Source organism: Penaeus chinensis, chromosome 8, assembly GCF_019202785.1.
Source record: "Penaeus chinensis breed Huanghai No. 1 chromosome 8, ASM1920278v2, whole genome shotgun sequence".
Classification (NCBI taxonomy): domain Eukaryota; kingdom Metazoa; phylum Arthropoda; class Malacostraca; order Decapoda; family Penaeidae; genus Penaeus; species Penaeus chinensis.
Window position 1 is genome coordinate 8,718,932 of NC_061826.1, and position 17,500 is coordinate 8,736,431.

At 45.7% G+C, this 17,500-nt stretch overlaps 1 protein-coding gene across 2 annotated transcripts in view; it reads right to left on the reverse strand.

Moving 5' to 3' along the window:
• The window catches only part of LOC125028008, a 99,593-nt gene that overhangs the window by 71,956 nt on the left and 10,137 nt on the right, over positions 1 to 17,500 (reverse strand). For both annotated transcript variants that reach the window (XM_047617264.1, XM_047617263.1), the window contains exon 2: positions 9,918 to 12,245. In XM_047617264.1, the coding sequence (XP_047473220.1) occupies positions 9,918 to 12,232 (2,315 nt within the window). In that variant the 5' untranslated portion in view covers positions 12,233 to 12,245. The remainder of the gene's footprint in view (positions 1 to 9,917; positions 12,246 to 17,500) is intronic.

Sequence of the window (17,500 nt, forward strand, 5' to 3'; positions counted from 1 at the left end):
CTTCGCCTCACATTGCGACACCTTGCTGAGGGCCTATCACTACCGCATACGCCCGTGCCCTCGCCGACAACGAACGGTAGGTGTGGAGTAGGGCACCCGCCAGGATGCTAATTTGATTTTTTACGATTGTTTTTTTTTGTTTTGTTTTTACTTCACGTTTTCTTGACTTCCGTTCGTCATTTTTATTTCTCTTTATCGCGGTTAATATTGGCCTTTCTTAACACTCTCATTTTCTTCTTCCCTTTCTATTTCGCCCTACTGCTTCCATTTGTCTTTTCTTCTTTTCTTTCTTCTCCCCCTCCTCTTTTATTCTCCTTACCCCCTTCCCCCCTTCCAATTTGCTATGCGCATTTTTCTTCCTTTTCCCCCGTCCTCCTCCTCCTCCCACTTTCACCCCCATAGCCCCCTCCCCCCCACCCATACAGTGCCCCCGAGAGAAGTGCCTCTGCGTCCGGCTCAGAGATGCCTCCGTGGCACTCAACCCGCTAAGGCTTAGTGTCAAGAATGTCGGCCAGAAACACGACACGGGCACTAACATTTAGCGCGGAGGCCCTGGCACTGGCTAATGACGGTGAGGCTTAAGAGGCTTCAATTTTTTCCTTATTTCTGGTCATGTTATCGCTTTTTTGGGGATTGTTGTTGCTGCTGCCTTTTTGCTTTTGGTTTTAATGAGTCGTGTTATCTTTTTCTTTTTGGCAGCGATGGTATGCAAAAAGGCCGACTTAGCCTTCGCCTTCGCTTCCACCTCCACCTCCTCCACATCCCCTTCCTCCACCACTTTCTCCTTCTCCCCCTCCCCTCCTCTCCTCCTTCTCCACGTCTTTCTCCTTCTCCCCCTCCCCCTCATTCTCCACTTCCACCTCCCCTTTCCCCCTTCCCCCTCCTTCTCCTCCTCCCCCTCCCCTCCCCTCCCCTCCCCTCCCCCTCCCCCTCCACCTCCACCTCCACCTCCACCTCCACCTCCACCTCCACCTCCACCTCCACCTCCACCTCCACCTCCACCTCCACCTCCACCTCCTCCTCCCCTCCTCCTCCTCCCCCCTCCCCAGTATGCACCGCGAACAAGGCGACAGCGATTTTGCATGTGGAATCCGCCGAAGAGGGCGTCCTCTGCATACAGCCCAGGGACGCTCTCGGCGTGGCTGGACACCTGAACCGCCTCAGCGATGCGCGTGAAGGCGAGCCGAATGCCAATCGACTCCTTGAGGGAAATATATATTCTCTGGCGCGTCTTCGGAGTGGGTATCTGGCGTTCGTTCCGTGTTGTCTTGTTTTGTTTTTGGCTTTTTAGTGTTTGAAGTATTTTTTTTTTCTTTCTTTCGTTCTTTATTTGGTTATGCGCGTCTCGGTCTCTTTCTCTATTCTTTATCATCTCTCTTTCTTTCTTCTCTATTCTCTGTCTCTGTCTGTCTATCTGTCTGTCTGTCTGTCTGTCTGTCTGTCTGTCTGTCTGTCTGTCTGTCTGCCTGCCTGCCTGCCTGCCTGCCTGCCTGCCTGCCTGCCTGCCTGCCTGTCTGTCTCTGTCTCTCTCTTGCCCTCGCTCTAAACTACCTACTGGTCTCACTCTCACTGTCATGCTCATGTTCGCTTTCATTTTCCCTATTATTCTTACTCTCACGCTCATACTCAATCTCACTCTCACGTTTACTCTCTATATTTCTCTCTCACTCCATCTCTTTCATTCTCTCCTTTTCCCTCTCCCCCTCTCCCCCTATCTCTCTCTAGACCTTCACTCCTCAACAATCCATATCCCTACACCCCACCCCACCCCCACCCACCCCCACCCATCCCCGACAAGATCTGGGAGGAAGGAAGGGAAGTGCGTGACATCCCTCTGCCTTTCCCTCTCCCGATTTCCCCCTTCCTGACAACCCCTTCCCCTCTCTTCCTGTCGCTGTCGCTCTCTCTCTCTCTCTCTCTCTCTCTCTCTCTCTCTCTCTCTCTCTCTCTCTCTCTCTCTCTCTCTCTCTCTCTCTCTCTATTTCCCTCTTATTTCTTTATCTTTAACTTTCTCTCTCTCTTTCTCTCTTCTCTTCTCTTTCTCTCTTCACTTCTATCTTCTCTTCTATCTTCTCTTCTCTTCTCTTCTCTTCTCTCTTCTCTCTTCTCTCTTCTCTCTTCTCTCTTCTCTCTTCTCTCTTCTCTCTTCTCTCTCTCTCTCTCTCTATATATATATATATATATATATATATATCGCTCTTTCTCCCTCTGCCATGAACAAAACTTCAAAATCGGATTAAATCTGATATAAATCAGCGTAAAAGGCACGATTACAGAACGGATGGGGTAGTCAATAATCCGATATGATCCGACCATCACTCACCCTGCCAGTCATCAGTCAGTCACTCTAAAACCGCCCATCCACCCACATATGTCGCTCACAGTCATCACCTCCTCCCCCCCCCCCCCTCCCCTAGTCACCCCCCCCCCCTCATATTTATCCCTTTCGCATTCTGCTGATCACGTATTCTGGGTCAGGATTACCCCAATCCTTCACAGGCGTGGAGATTATATAATATGGTAAAAATATGCTTATTCGCTGCGTAAAAACGTGACACAATAGAGTTGAAAAAGCCAGTTACTCGCATTTCGAAGGCGCCACAGGTAGGTATGGAAACACTAAAAGATAAATCAGCCACTATGGGCGGGCCAGGAAGTTTATCCGGAGAGTCAAATAAGCGATGTTTATCTCTGCAGATCCTCGCTTGATACCGGCGGCGGTAGGCTTCCGCTTAATCGTTTTCCATTGTCCTCTATTTTTTTCATCTATTTATTTATTACCCCGTCGTTTTCCTCTTTCCCAGTAATTTACTTTTTTCCCTTGTTATTTCGTCGTTTTCCCTTACCCCGGTGATTTATTTCTTTGTTAGCCCCTCTCATCGAATTACGATAAGAAACGATACCAAACGATAACCTAAAAAAAAAAATAACAAAAAGATAACCAAAAAATGCATACCTTTAACTACAAAAATAAAATAATAAGCAAAAGAAAAATAAAGGAAACTCTGTAATGAGCAAGGTCAATATAAGTATATACGTATATGTACATAAGTATATATAGTGCATAGTATATAAGGATATAAGTATAGACCTTGCTCACTTGCTCACTTACACAGCCCTTCGTAGTGAGCTCCCTGACCCTTAACTACGAAGACCTGAAACATTCTGCGATCTGATAAAGACAATAATCCCTGATAGCAAAACCAGGTCCCTGAGATCTGTAGAGTAAAGATCTTTGTGTGATAACAATTCTACTTTTCTTTTCTCCTTTTTCTTTCTTTCTCTTCCTTTTTTACCTTTTTTTCCAGGGATCTCAGCCCAAGCCATGAGGTACTTGGTCGAGATGACCTTAAATCCGGGTCAGGGAGGGGAGTTTTGGGTTTTAATTTTGTATAATTGAATTTTTTGATAAAAAATGATTTAAAGTTTAATGATTAAAAATTTAAAAATTTTTTAATTTTTTTTAATTAATTAATTTAAAAAATTTTAAAAAAATATTAAAAAAAAATAAAAATTATATATATGATAAAAAAAATAATAATAATGTAATAATAAAATAATAAAATAATAAAAAATAATAAAATAATAAAAATAATTTAAAAAAAAAAAAATTAATAAAATAATATAATAATAATAAAAATAAAATTATTTTAAAAAATAATTTTAAAATTAAAAAAAATTAAAAATTTTTTAAAATTATTTTTTAAAAAATTTTAAAAAAAAAAAAATAAAATAAAAATTTAAAAAATTTAAAAAAAAAAAAAATATAAAATTTTAAGGATTAAAAAAAAAATAATTAATTTTTTTTTTTTAAAAAAAAATTTGTTTTAAAATTTAATTTAAAATTTAAAATTGGGTTTAAAAAAAAAAATTTAAAATTTTTTAAGTTTTTTTAAATTTTTTAAAAAAAAAAAAAATTTTTTTAGGGAAAAAATTTTAATTTTTTTTAGAAAAAATTATGTTTTGTTTTGTTAAAGGTTATATATATTTTTGTTATTTGATATTTTTTTTTGATAATTTTTATGTTTAATTTTTTTTTTTTATAATTTGTAATAAAAGGTATTAAATGAAATAAAGAAAAAAAAATGAAAATTTTAAGATTTTTTATATTTTTTTTTTATTTTTTCTCCTCGGTACCTGAATCGTTAATGGCTTTGGCCTTTTGTATTCTAATACCCTTTAGTTAATAACCTGTCATTATCCTCCTCAAATGTCCCACAACAAGCCTTAAATCGGCGCTGAAAACCCTTGCGGTCAACTACATCTCATTTACAGATTTACATCATTTGTTCGATTAATTATTTTTTTTCCACAACCGTAAATTTGTGTAATGTTTTATACGAAGGTATTGTATAATAAATCAAATTCATCTTAAAATAAAATATAAATATACATTTTTAGATTTTTTATACACTATTTACACGAACTGAAAAGCTCTGCCATTTACTATTCTGAAAAAAAATATTTCGCAAAGTGACCATCATCCGGAAAGACACGATTTTACGAGACGGGAAGCGTCAGCCTCTCTGTAATAAGGCTCATTATTACCAACTTAATTATAACCTACGTTTAGGCCTCCCTTATCATTATCTCCTGGGTAAATTATTAGTTAATCTCGGCACACTGGGGGGTAAAAAGAAGGAACACATTACTGTCTTCCCTGTGTCAGAATTCGTTAGAATGAGCCGGGTTTATTTTCTGTAGTTTTGCTCAGATATAGTTCGGACTATATATGGGAGATCTGTTAACGAATATAATGAAAGCAACTGTATGTAAATAGACTTTTATTTCTCAATCAGACCTCATTTTATCTTTGCCTTTTCAGTCATTACCATACGATAAAACTTTCGATCTTTTGATCACAACCATAACATATACACACTAAGCATCAACTAACCAACACATTTGGCAAACGAGATGAAAATCCTTCCCTTCCCTGTGCGTGAATGACTACTGCCACGCCCACAAGTGTGAATCAAAGGCATGGGCGCCTAACCAAGCCCATTCTAGCCCTCACCTGACCTATGATCACCTGTATTGTCTCTGGTGACCTCCCAAGCCTTCTTCCCTTGACCTCCCAAGCCTTCTTCCCTTGACCTCGGTGTCACTGACCTGTCCAAGGAATCTGTGCTTCTGGTGAAAGACCTTATCGTCAACATCGTGTTAAGTCGATTTTGATATCGTAGGATTTCCTTAATTAATTAAAATTTCGTGCATGGGTGGAGAAGCGTTTAGATAATAGGGGATTCTAGGGAGACTGATGCCCAAGACCCACCGCAGTCGACCTGACCTGACCTTGTCCAACGAAGCGAGAACACAGGTCAAAATGCCTTTCATTTTTGCCGAGCTTCCGTGTAAAACCTCCCTCGCCTAAGGCCTGGATTCCTTTCGATAAATCTGGATCACTGATCTGCGACCTCCCGTTGCCTTTTCTGAATGGCATTTGCATATATATGTTTTACGTGTCTACAGTACGGCCATTGTGAGGTGTTGCGTAACGCCAGGGACATCAGTAAAAATATTTCTCTCTCTATCTCTCCCTCTCTCCCTCCCTCTCTATCTCTATCTCTCTCTCTCTCTCTCTCTCTCTCTCTCTCTCCCCCCCCCCCCCACGCCCCCTTCTCTTTCTATTTCTCTATTTCTCGCTTGTTCTTTCTCTCCATCTCTCTCTCTCTCTCTCTCTCTCTCTCTCTCTCTCTCTCTCTCTCTCTCTCTCTCTCTCTCTCTCTCTCTCTCTCTCTCTCTCTCTCAAATATCTCTTAACTTTCCTCTCATCTCCTTCTCTCTCCCTCTCTCTACATGTCTCTCTCTATCCCTATTCTCGACACCATATTTTCTCTACATGGCCCTTCTTTTCCTCTTCCTCCCACCCCCATCCACCCTTTCTCTGATCACCCCCTCCCTCCTCTTTCCTCATTCCCTCCCTCTTCATACCCTCTCCCTACCTTCCCCCTCCCTCCACTTTCAAACCCCCTCCCCTCCCTCCCTTCCCCTCCTCAACCTCCCTCCCTTCCCCTTCCTCCTCCCTCCCTCCCCCTTCCTCCTTTCCTTCTTCCCCCTCCCTTCTCATACCTTCTTTCCTCCCCTCCATCCCTTCCATCCTAACCCCCCCTCTACCCCCACCCTCCGCCCGACACCCGACTCATACTTAAAGTGGGTGGAGCTTCCCGACCCACGATGGCCCGATGGAATCTATTCTTCACCCGACATTATTTACATATAAGGCAAGATTCCCCGCACGTAAAAGGCGAATCATGGCGCTCTTACAACTCATTGAATGTAAATATTCTCCCGCGCTGTGTAATGAGCTTTGTTTACTTGTGCCGATAACCCTGTGGCCCTCTGCCCTCCCACCGCGTGTTTTATTCTCTGCTGTTGTTTGCTGGTTGGTTTGCTTTTCTTTCTGTGTGTGTGTGTGTGTGTGTGTGTGTGTGTGTGTGTGTGTGTGTGTGTGTGTGTGTGTGTGTGTGTGTGTGTGTGTGTGTGTGTGTGTGTGTGCGTGTATGCATGTATGTATGTATGTATGTATGTATGTATGTATGTATGTATGTATGTATGTATGTATGTATGTATGTATGTATGTATGTATGTATGTATGTATGTATGTATGTATGTATGTATGTGTGTATGTATGTATGTATGTATGTATGTATGTATGTATGTATGTATGTATGTATGTATGTGTGTATATGTATATATATAATATATGTACACACACACATATATACATGAATGGCAAAACGCTCTACAGTTTTGAAATCCACCTGCATTTCAAAACAGTAGTTTCATTTTTAATAAATCTAGCTTGTGCAATGTGGGTTTTTCTTATAAACAAACATACATACGTACATACTTACATGCACACACACACATACATACATACATACATACATACATACATACATACATACATACATACATACATGCAAACACACGCACGCACGCACGCACGCACGCACGCACACACACACACACACGCACACGCACACGCACACGCACACGCACACACACATAACTGAAGAAAAAAAACATATATATATACATACAAGAGAAAAAGAGAGAACGAGAGAGAAATTAAAAAAAGAACGCGAGAGCAGGCCATTCCCCCAACGAAGACCCCGCTACAGGTGCCTTTCCTGACGACGCTGACGACTGATATGACCTGTCTTCCCCTCGCAAGGCTTATCGCGATGACCTTGCCGCTTAGAAACAGGGGGGGATGGGGGGGAGAGGGGGGGGAGAGGGGGGGAGGTCAGAAGCCACGGCATTCTCTCCATCCTTTGGCAACATTATATGACGAATAGGAGACACAGGTCCCCCGACACAGAGGGAGATTTATGTCGATTTACTTACGCGATAACATTTTTCTTCCTTTTTTTTTTTTACGTTTCTTGTGTCTCCCTTTCTTTAAACTTTTTTTTTTTTTATAGCCAAGTTAAGGAGGGAGGATCCATCTCGCGGCGGGAATCTCGCAGGAAACAATAAGGGAAAAGGGAAGTGCGAGATAAAGAAGGGAGATAAGAGGGAACAAGGGAGAGGTTCCTTTGAGTCGTAAACCACCCTTGGCTTCCCTTGGTCCACCCTGATATCCCCTTAGAAAACCCTTTGTTCCTCTTAGTGCATCCTTAATTTCCTTTAAACCACCCAGAGTTTTACGTCGTCATATCCCTAGTTCCCCCTCAGTTTCCCTTAAACCACCTTGAGTTCACCTTAAGATTCTCTTAAGCTACCCTTAGTTGGCCTTAAAATACCTTAACTCCCCATTAATCATCCTTACAATCTCTCTCTCTCTCTCTCTCTCTCTCTCTCTCTCTCTCTCTCTCTCTCTCTCTCTCTCTCTTTCTCTTTCTCTTTCTCTTTCTCTTTCTCTTTCTCTCTCTCTCTCTCTCTCTCTCTATTTCTCTTTCTCTTTTTTTTTTCTCTCTCTCTCTCTCTCTCTCTTCTCTCTCTCTCTCTCTCTCTCTCTCTCTCTCTCTCTCCCTCTCCCTCTCTTTCTACCCATAGACCACCCATAGCTTCCCTTAGACCTTTCTCACCTCCCCTTAGCCCACCCATATCTCCCCTTAGCCTACCCATATCTCCCCTTAGCCCACCCATAACTCCCCTTAGCCCACCCATAGCTCCCCTTAAACTTTCCTTGCGTCCCCTTAGCCAATCCAAAGCTCCCCTTAGCCCACTCATATCTCCCCTTAGCCCACCCATAGCTCCCCATAAGCTTTCCTTGCCTCCCCTTAGCCAACCCATAGCTCCCCTTAGACTTTCCTTGCCTCTCCTTAGCCCACCCATAGCTTTCCTTAGCCCACCCTCTGGTTCTCACGGGGGATTCTCGGTCTCGTACCAAGCACTGTTACCAGATTCCCTCGCCGTCGGCCGCTAAGTGTTACCATACACCTGCGTCTGGCATCTCACTCACGTGTTACCAGATGCCATTGTTTGTTACGGGGATACAGACTGACCTTCTTGTAAGGAGAGAGTCGAACCGAGAGCGGAAGTGAAGGATTATTCAAAATGTCGGCATTTTTTTTTTTTTTTCGAGAAATATCAAAATCCGGGGTTTTAGGGGGGGGTAAATGTAAATGTAAATCCGTTTACTGGATGTTCGACTAAGTTCGTAATCCGTTTTCCGTTGTTTGTCTCACACACAAGCCTTCATCTGAATCGCATTTCCAGATGATTGCTCGATTTGCTTAGTATTTTCTATTTCCAAAACCTTCTAGCTTTACTTGTACAAACCTTTCGCTGTTTTTTTGTTTTTTTTTCATACGAATTTACCATTACTTATCATGAATAAAGAGTGGTATTTAATCTTATCTTGCCTTTTCTTATTACGGGCAATTTCAGGTAGAAAGCCCCGTTTACGTGGGAAAATCCTGTCACAACCGTCAAACAGGCATCACTATTACCTCACTATCACGTTACTATCTTTCCCTTACGCCATGTTTGTTGTTCTCTTTCTCTGACGGCCCTCACGCTTCACCCTCGCCTTTGTCTGCTCGCTCTGTCTTGTGCTTTCGCCCCCCGCCGGGGACAACAGCTATGCGGAAGTGTAGGGTTGGTTAGGCTGTTTGTGGGGGGGGGGGGGGGGTGATGGTGTGTGTGTGTGTGTGTGTGTGTGTGTGTGTGTGTGTGTGTGTGTGTGTGTGTGTGTGTGTGTGTGTGTGTGTGTGTGTGTGTGTGTGTGTGTGCACATCCGTGAGTGTGCGTGTGCTTGTGTGCATGCGTGTATGCACACATACCGTATAGCTATCGAAACGAGAGCAACACTTCATAACGGCATCACAAGTTTTTGACATGAGAATGCCCTGTCGTCATCCCCGCTTTCCATGCAGTGAGGGACCATCAGATACCCTCGCTATAATTACTGGCTCTCTGGAGGGACTCATAGCGCACCCCGAGGAGGAGGAGGCCCAGCCGCACGTAATGACACACTCTCCTATCATGCTCAAGGTGAAAATCGTAAATCACACACTGCTGGCCGGTTTATATAAAAAAGTGTGTAATTTCAAAGTACGTTCATATCGCCTTTCTATCGGCGGATGGAGCGCCTTCGTGTGACGGTGTGCAAGTTAGCATCGTTCTTAGAAGTAAGATTAGAGATATGATAGGTTCCAGGCCTTGATATAAGAACTAATAACTATCTTAAGGTGCTGGAGAGATATGTCAAGACCCAGGGTAAGCGTTTGGCCGGCGGCGCGACGACCCACCGCGATTCTCCTCGTGTGCGATGTCAGTCATGATTATCCACGCTTCGGCTGTTGTCAATTTCACAATTCTAAATTCCAGGTGTTGACTGACCTGGTCTGTCTCTCTTTGGCCCCCGCCCTCTCTCTTTTCTTCTTCTCACTCTCCACTTCCTTTTTCCTCTTTCTCTTCCTCCCTCGCACACACAAAGATACAGACATAATCAAGTGACTTACCTTGAGTTCTGAAGGACCTCCAAGCTTTCCTTGGCGCACGTCAGCTGCGTCTCTTGCTCCTGGATGGTGCTTTTCGCCTGCGCCAGCTCCTCCAGCGCTCCGGTGAGCCTCTCCTTGGCCTCCTCCAGGAGACTCCTGGTTTCCGCGACCTCCATCACGAGGGCGTGGCTGTCGTACTGAACCTTTTCGAGGGCGGTGTACGAGGCCTGCAGGCTGAGTTCGGCCCCCTTCAGGTCCGCCTCCCGTTGCTGCAGCTGACTGACCGTCCGCTGAAGGTCGGCCTGCGTCGCCTCCTGCTCCTCCCGCGCCGACTGCAAGGCTTCATACGTGGCCTGAAGTTCAGCCTCCAAGGAAAGGTCACCGGAAATAAAGGCAGTGTTGTGGGGTTCCTTTGGAGAACCGGGAGGCTCAGGAGGGGGCGAAGCAGTCTCCTGCGTTTCCTTCTTGCACTTGGGATTATCGACCTGCAGCGCCTCCTTCGGTGCTTCCTGTGGCTGAGGAGCGACTTCTGCGACGGGAATAGAAGAAGTATCACTCCTTGGGCGACTCAGCTCCGTCAGTTGCCTCACCAGGTCGTCGATTGTGTCCTCCTCGTCGGTAAGACACAGGTCGTGTTCCGACCCGCGTCGGGCGGGGGCGGAACTTCTCGCCATTTGTACCTGGAGCGACAAGTTTTCAGCGTCAGAATTCTGGAGAGCGACTCGCATGTCCTCAATAACCTCACGAAGGCACTGAAGTTCCTGCTGTTGTAAAAGCACCTGTCGCTTCAGGAGACAAGTCTCAGAATACGACGGCTGAGGAGAGATGTTGGAGTTCCGATCGACGTGGGCGGGCTGCCGCGAGGTGCAACAGGCGGACGCCGCTGTCGGACACTCTGCCGGGGGCCTCTTGACGTCGCCCTCCAACTCCGAGTTTATTTCTGCGATTGACTTCGAAATCTTCTCGAGGATGTCATACCGCCGCTGAATATGCACCACCGACGTTACGAGGCGCGGGTTATAAGGGCGCCGAGACGCGAGCGGGGAGAGGGTCTCCGTCTGCGCCCCCTTCACGAAACTCTCGCACAGCCGGTCGTGGAATTCGCTGAAGTTGAGATGGATGGGACACTCTTTATCGCCTGGCACTTCGTTGTTCAGCAAGGAATTATCGAGGCTGCCATTCAGTGTCAGCTTCGACCCGAGACACTGACACCTTTGCTGCCCCTTCCTCGGCAACCCTTCGCTCTCAGCCAGCCCGAGGACCTGGCACAGGGCATCGAAGTCCTCTATACCCACCCGGCCCGACCCCGAGCGATCCAAGAACCTAAACACTTCTTCTATGTACTGGTCGATACCTAGAGCGAGCACGATCACTTCGTTCCTGGGAGATTCTGGCACTTCCAAGTTATAACTTAAGGCTGACTTTAACCACGAACCTCTAACAGATTCAGAGGTCTTCTCTTTGTCATAGTATCTCTTAATGGTCGAAGTATCGAACCTCAACTGTTTTTCGCTTTTCACTTCAACGTGATCGTCCTCACGCATGTCACTGCCATCTCCCTGCACCCTCACTTCCCCCTCCAGTTCCGTCTCCCCCTCCACGCCCCCCCTCTCGCCCGCGTCACTCGCACACACAAGCCCCCGAGACCCGCGGGCCGTAGCAGCCCCGCAAAAGGCCTTCCCGTAGTTGCTCGCACTCACGCCGTGGGTCAACCCGCCCTCTCCGGCCCTGGCACTGCTCTCGCCCGGCACCTGACCAGCGACATCGGCGCAAACGACGGGGAGGTTGACGTACCTGCCAAGGCGACCACCGCTCTTTTCCGTCGAGTCCTGCAGTCTGGTGGCAGCGCCATCGTCCACCAGCAACCTTAGTCGGTCCAGAGTTTTTTCGTTTTCTTTTTCACCCGCGTACTTACTGTCGTAAAAGTCACTCCTGAAACTCGTATATGTCCCCCGCCGGATATCGCGCAAATCCTCGGAGGTGTGCCAGTAATCCTCCGACGAATGAAGGCTCAGCCGCTCCGCCTGGAGGAGGGAGCAAGGGCCACTGCCTTCCGTGGTGCAGCTTGTAACTTCCTTGGCCTTCACCGCGTCCTTCGCCCTGGGCAGCTCCTTGTGCCGCGACCGCGCCCAGCCCAAGAAGGGCGACCGCGGGGCCCGCTCGCTCTTGCCGTGGCGACCCTCATCGTGGTCATCTGTTCTGTTGTTCTCACATCTGGAGCGCGAACGAGATCTGGATTTCTCGGAACGAGAGCGGGACCGAAAGGCCGCCTTCACGCCCGCGACCAACCCGCGAGGACCACCCATGCCCGCGCCTGCCGACCGCCCGCTGTCCATAACTGCGCGATCCCTGTGGAAGAGAACAAAATGCTGATTATCAAATAATACCACATAACAGTTCTTAAATACACACAAAACACTCAAACCGCTCGCACAATCCTTCATAAAACCTACATTCGGCAAAAATGAAACGAGTCTTGTGTTTAGCGAAATTTCCGGTATATTCTGGCGCGCTGTTATTCCCAAATGCGTCCCATTTCTCATCCCTTGCCTCGAGAATTTGTCTTCCTCTCGAACACTAAGGATATATTGTTGGAATACAACACTGATGGCTTCTCAGGGGAGGAGTCAGTGCCCTCATCCGGTAGGGGTGATGCTGGGTCAAGTCAGGTCACTTGTTCGCCTGTGCCCTGAGGCGGGGGCGCGGGGGGTTGAGAATGGCCCATAGTTGCCTCCGTGTCTGATGGGTTAATTACGAGCTGAAGACAGTGTCTCGCGGTGGAGCTGTGGTTGTGGTGGAATGAAGTGTTCAGTTATCATCCTCTATCTCCCCCCCCCCCCTCTCTCTCTCCCTCTCTCTCACTCCCTCTCCCTCTCCCTCTCCCTCTCTCTCTCTCTCTCTCTCTCTCTCTCTCTCTCTCTCTCTCCCTCTCCCTCTCCCTCCCTCCCTCTCTCTCTCTCTCTCTCTCTCTCTCTCTCTCTCTCTCTCTCTCTCTCTCCTCTCTCTCTCTCTCTCTCTCCTCTCCCTCTCCCTCTCCCTCTCCCTCTCCCTCTCCCTCTCCCTCCTCTCCCTCCCTCTCCCTCCCTCTCCCCCCCTCTCTCTCTCTCTCTCTCTCTCTCTCTCTCTCTCTCTCTCTCTCTCTCTCTCTCTCTCTCTCTCTCTCTCTCTCTCTCTCTCTCTCCCTCTGAACACCTGCAACATCTTGTGCAACGTCTTTGGATAGCAACCATTTGCCACAACATAGCAGTGTTTTGCAGAAGGAGCACATGTAAACGCAAATGCTTGTCAACTGCAAGCCATAACACGATTCATCACGAAGGTCAAACTATCTTGCTATGCGTGGCGTCCAACGTGTAACCTTATAGCTATTGCACGCGGGAAATTTTAATAACTCAGGATTGAATTGTTTGTCTCAAGAGTAAATATAAACAAAGTCTTTAGTGTTCTCGAGATTTTCATGATATTTTTTTCCGTGCCTTTGTTATTGCCTCCTCCTTGAAGTCTTATTGAAGGAAATTGATTTCTTTATTTTCATTTAGACGAATACATACTCGTGAAAAATATGTAGATCATATCTTCCACAGGAGTTTGAGTTGATTTAGTTGTATGTCCATTGATTTACTTCAAGGAAAAAACACGCGGATTTTGTCCTACGATACACTATATTGTGTATCATCCTTCTAAAAATTATGACTCGACAAAAAAAAAGCGAAAAAGAAAAAAAAGAAAACAAGATAAATGAAATAGAAAAAATAAATGAGAAAACAAAAATAACATCGAAAAGGAAAAAAAAAAAAAAAAAAGAAACAAAAAGAAAAATAAAAATAAAAAGAAATAGAAAAATAAATCAGAAAACAAAAATAAAACCGAAAAGAAGAAAAAAAAGACAAAAAAAAAGAAACAAAAAGAAAAAGAAAAAGAAAACGGGGAAAAAGAAAACAAATGAAAGAGAGGAAAAACAACCGAACGTGTTCCGCGAGGCCTTCGAACCTCTTCACCTGGATAAACTTACACCTCCGCCTCTATTACTTTCTTGTTTTCCTTCCCTGTTTATTTGTTTTCGATCTAAACTTTTCCTTGCGCGCCGTAATGAATGGGAGTTTTGTTTCTCTATAGTGTGACTCCTTTAAAATATATAGTGTATGCATGATAGACATAGATACTATGAATGCATTTATACATACATAATACATGCATTCATATGTATACACGTACATATATACACGCGCGCGCGCGCGCGCGCGTGTGTGTGTGTGTGTGTGTGTGTGTGTGTGTGTGTGTGTGTGTGTGCGTGTGCGTGTGCGTGTGCGTGTGCGTGTGCGTGTGCGTGTGCGTGTGCGTGTGCGTGTGCGGGTGCGGGTGCGGGTGCGGGTGCGGGTGCGTGTGCGTGCGCATCCGTCTCCGTGTTTGCGCGCATCCGTATGCATGTGAGACCAGATAGATATCATTCATGCTGGGAGCACACCACGCCAAACTCCCATTCATTCCCCACAGCATCCGGGTCGTAAGGCACCGCTAGTATACAACAGGGTCCATAAAACAATATACAGGCCGATACATAGCGCCTCCCTAATCCGATTCCGTCGGTTACGACTAACCTCAGCTGGGTCGTCCCAAGGGAGCATTTATGACGACCCCAAAACAGGCAGTTTTCCCGGGGATAGGTCACGACTATCCTCATATAGGACGTTGAACTGATGGAGTGTGAGGGGAAAAAAAATCAGAGGAGATGCCTCGGGCGTGTTTACTCTGTGCTGCCTTGATTGCCTATTACCGCCAAAGCCCCAGCAGGCAGTTGCGGAGACGAAGGGAGGGAAAAGGGGAAGAACATGTCTAAAAACGGAGAAGATGCGGAGAAAGGTCTATTCGTTGTCTGGGCCAGGAGGGAAGCAAATATTCTGCGGTTTTGGTTTATATATATATGTGTGTGTGTGTGTGTGTGTGTGTGTGTGTGTGTGTGTGTGTGTGTGTGTGTGTGTGTATACATTTATACATACATATACATACATACATATATATACACATATCTATATATACACACATACATTATCTCTCTCTCTCTCTCTCTCTCTCTCTCTCTCTCTCTCTCTCTCTCTCTCTCTCTCTCTCTCTCTCTCTCTCTCTCTCTCTCTCTCTCTCTCTCTCTCTTTATTCATCTATAATTAGGAAATAAAGTTTCTCAAAAGGCCACTTGATAAAACAATGATGTTTACACTATTCGAATTGTTTACTTAAAATACTTTCAAAAAGCACATTATCATAAAGCACCGTCATGGCCACCGTCTGTGTAATAAGGGGGGGGGAGGGGAAGGGTTAGGATAGTCGTAAGCGGTTTCGCAGTCCCTTTAAAAGACGTTTGTCACGAAGCTCTCTCAAAATACACAGTGTAGCTAATACCCTCTTTCAAGTTCAATATTCGTAAAATGCGTTTACTATACCAGTAAACCGTATACCACAATATGTTCTAAAATACACACAAAATATAAAACAGAGATGTGTTTGTAATGTGTCTACTTCAGCATGTAGGCCTATATAGGAGACCGCACTGCCTCTAACATTTAAATCAAGTCGTTAGCCATTATTAACAACACAAATACCTCTAAGATGACAAGGAAAAATAGCCCTACGACACGGTGTCATTCAGCACTATCACTTGAGCGCTCAATAAACAGCTATAAATCCCCTACCCGTGTACATCCAGCTTGCTAATCCATCAGCTGTAATCTCCACGCGCGCTCATTGGTGCTCTCACCTCTCATACTTCCCTCGGTAAACTATGTGTGTTATCCTGAACTCTCATGAATGCTAGAACGTGAGACTCATTAGGGTGAAGTAAGCCTCTCTATCGTATAATTACCATTCGTCCGTCACCGATAACGATTAATGGAGACGTTTAGAGCCTCTGCAGAGATGTATTGTGATTAGAAAGGGGGGTCGGGAGATTCTGCTCTTCCACTCTTTCACCTTGTGCGAACGTCTGTGAAAGTAGACCCGCGGACGAAAGGTTCCGGCAGGCCTATAGCCACGGCAGGGTACAGGGTAGGCGGGTCCCTCAGTGAGATCTCGTGTTATTGATGGCTTTACATGGGCCTCAAATCCACCGCCCTCTTACCTGACCGCTACGCCTCCTCTGCCCCGTTGTCTTTCTTGTTGCTGCGCCTGGTCGTTTTTGTCTTCGAAGGTCTTGCTTGTATGCCTTGATTTGTTCCGTTTGAGTCTCTTGTGCGGAGTTGAAGGTCACCGTAAAGACTAAACGTATTGCGAAATTCATGTCGAGGGAACAGGGGGGGGGGGGGGGGTCCTGAATGGTTAGGGTAACGAGGCACGGATTGATTGCCCATTTCTAATTTCTAATTTCTCGCATTTGTCATGTTATTCAAAGAGTTGACCCTTATTCATTTCGCTATATGAACACTTTCACTCAATATTAGCATCAATATTTCTGCTAGAATGGCCTGGTAACTGCTTGTACATCCATTCTCTTCTTAAACATTTTCCGATTCCTTAGAACAAGTCAGACCTGAATGATATGCAGAACACTGTTCAAATGTACTGTTTGTTTATTCACCTCTTCAGTCCGGATGCTTTACCAAAAATGGAGTCGAGAAATGGGTGAAAACCTCTTTTGTTTTATCGAATATTCACGTACTCAGCCATCTGTTCGCCTGTCCACCACCTGTTTACCACGAAGGCGATAAGTGTTCTTACTTGACTCTCCTCCGACGGGTGTTTGCGGCCATGACTTGTCACAGAAGGATCAATCCATCAATAACTCCCGTGTTTGAGTAAGTCCTGGTCTCTCCAACGCGTGCGAAGGAGAATCCTCTACCGAATCTCAACTTCATCCTCCCTCAAACTTCACCCTCTCTCCTCCCAGACTCCAACTTCGTTCTCCTCCTCCCCCTCCCTTTCTCCCTCCCCCACCTCCAACTTCATCCTCCCCCTCCCTTCCTCCCTCCAACTTCATCCTCCTCTCTCCCTCCAACTTCATCCTCCCTCTCCCTCCCTCCCTCCAACTTCATCTTCATCCTCCCCTTCCCTTCCTCCCTCCAACTTCATCCTCCCCCCTCCCTTCCTCCCTTCTACTTCATTCTCCCCCCTTCCCTTCCTCCCTCCAACTTCACCCTCCCTCCTCCCCAACTCCAACTTCGTTCTCCTCCTCCCCTTCCCTTCCCTCCCCCCCACCCCTCCTCCCCAGCGTCCGACCCCAAATAAGTATTAGGTCCGATTTACTTGTGAATGGAATGCCCGAAGCCGGGTGGTTTTATGGCACGTGTTATTATCAGGTATCAGAGGCACAAATACCCGACGCAAGTTCTAAGGTTGGTTTGGCGTTACTTTTTTATGTTACTATACTTACTTGATTTCCATTATCGTAGTATCGCCGTGTTGAGACTGATTTTCCTCAATGTTTATTTTGTTTTATTGCCTCACCTAAAGAAGCTATCGATGCATTTTTTATTGGACAACGAAGACTGTTTTAAATACGAAATGGGTTATCTTACCTCGTGTTCTTTTTTTAGCTAATCAATAATTCTTATTCCTGTACCCTTCTTCTACCTCCTTTTTTTCTTTTTTTTTTCTTTTTTCACCGTTTCCTGCCG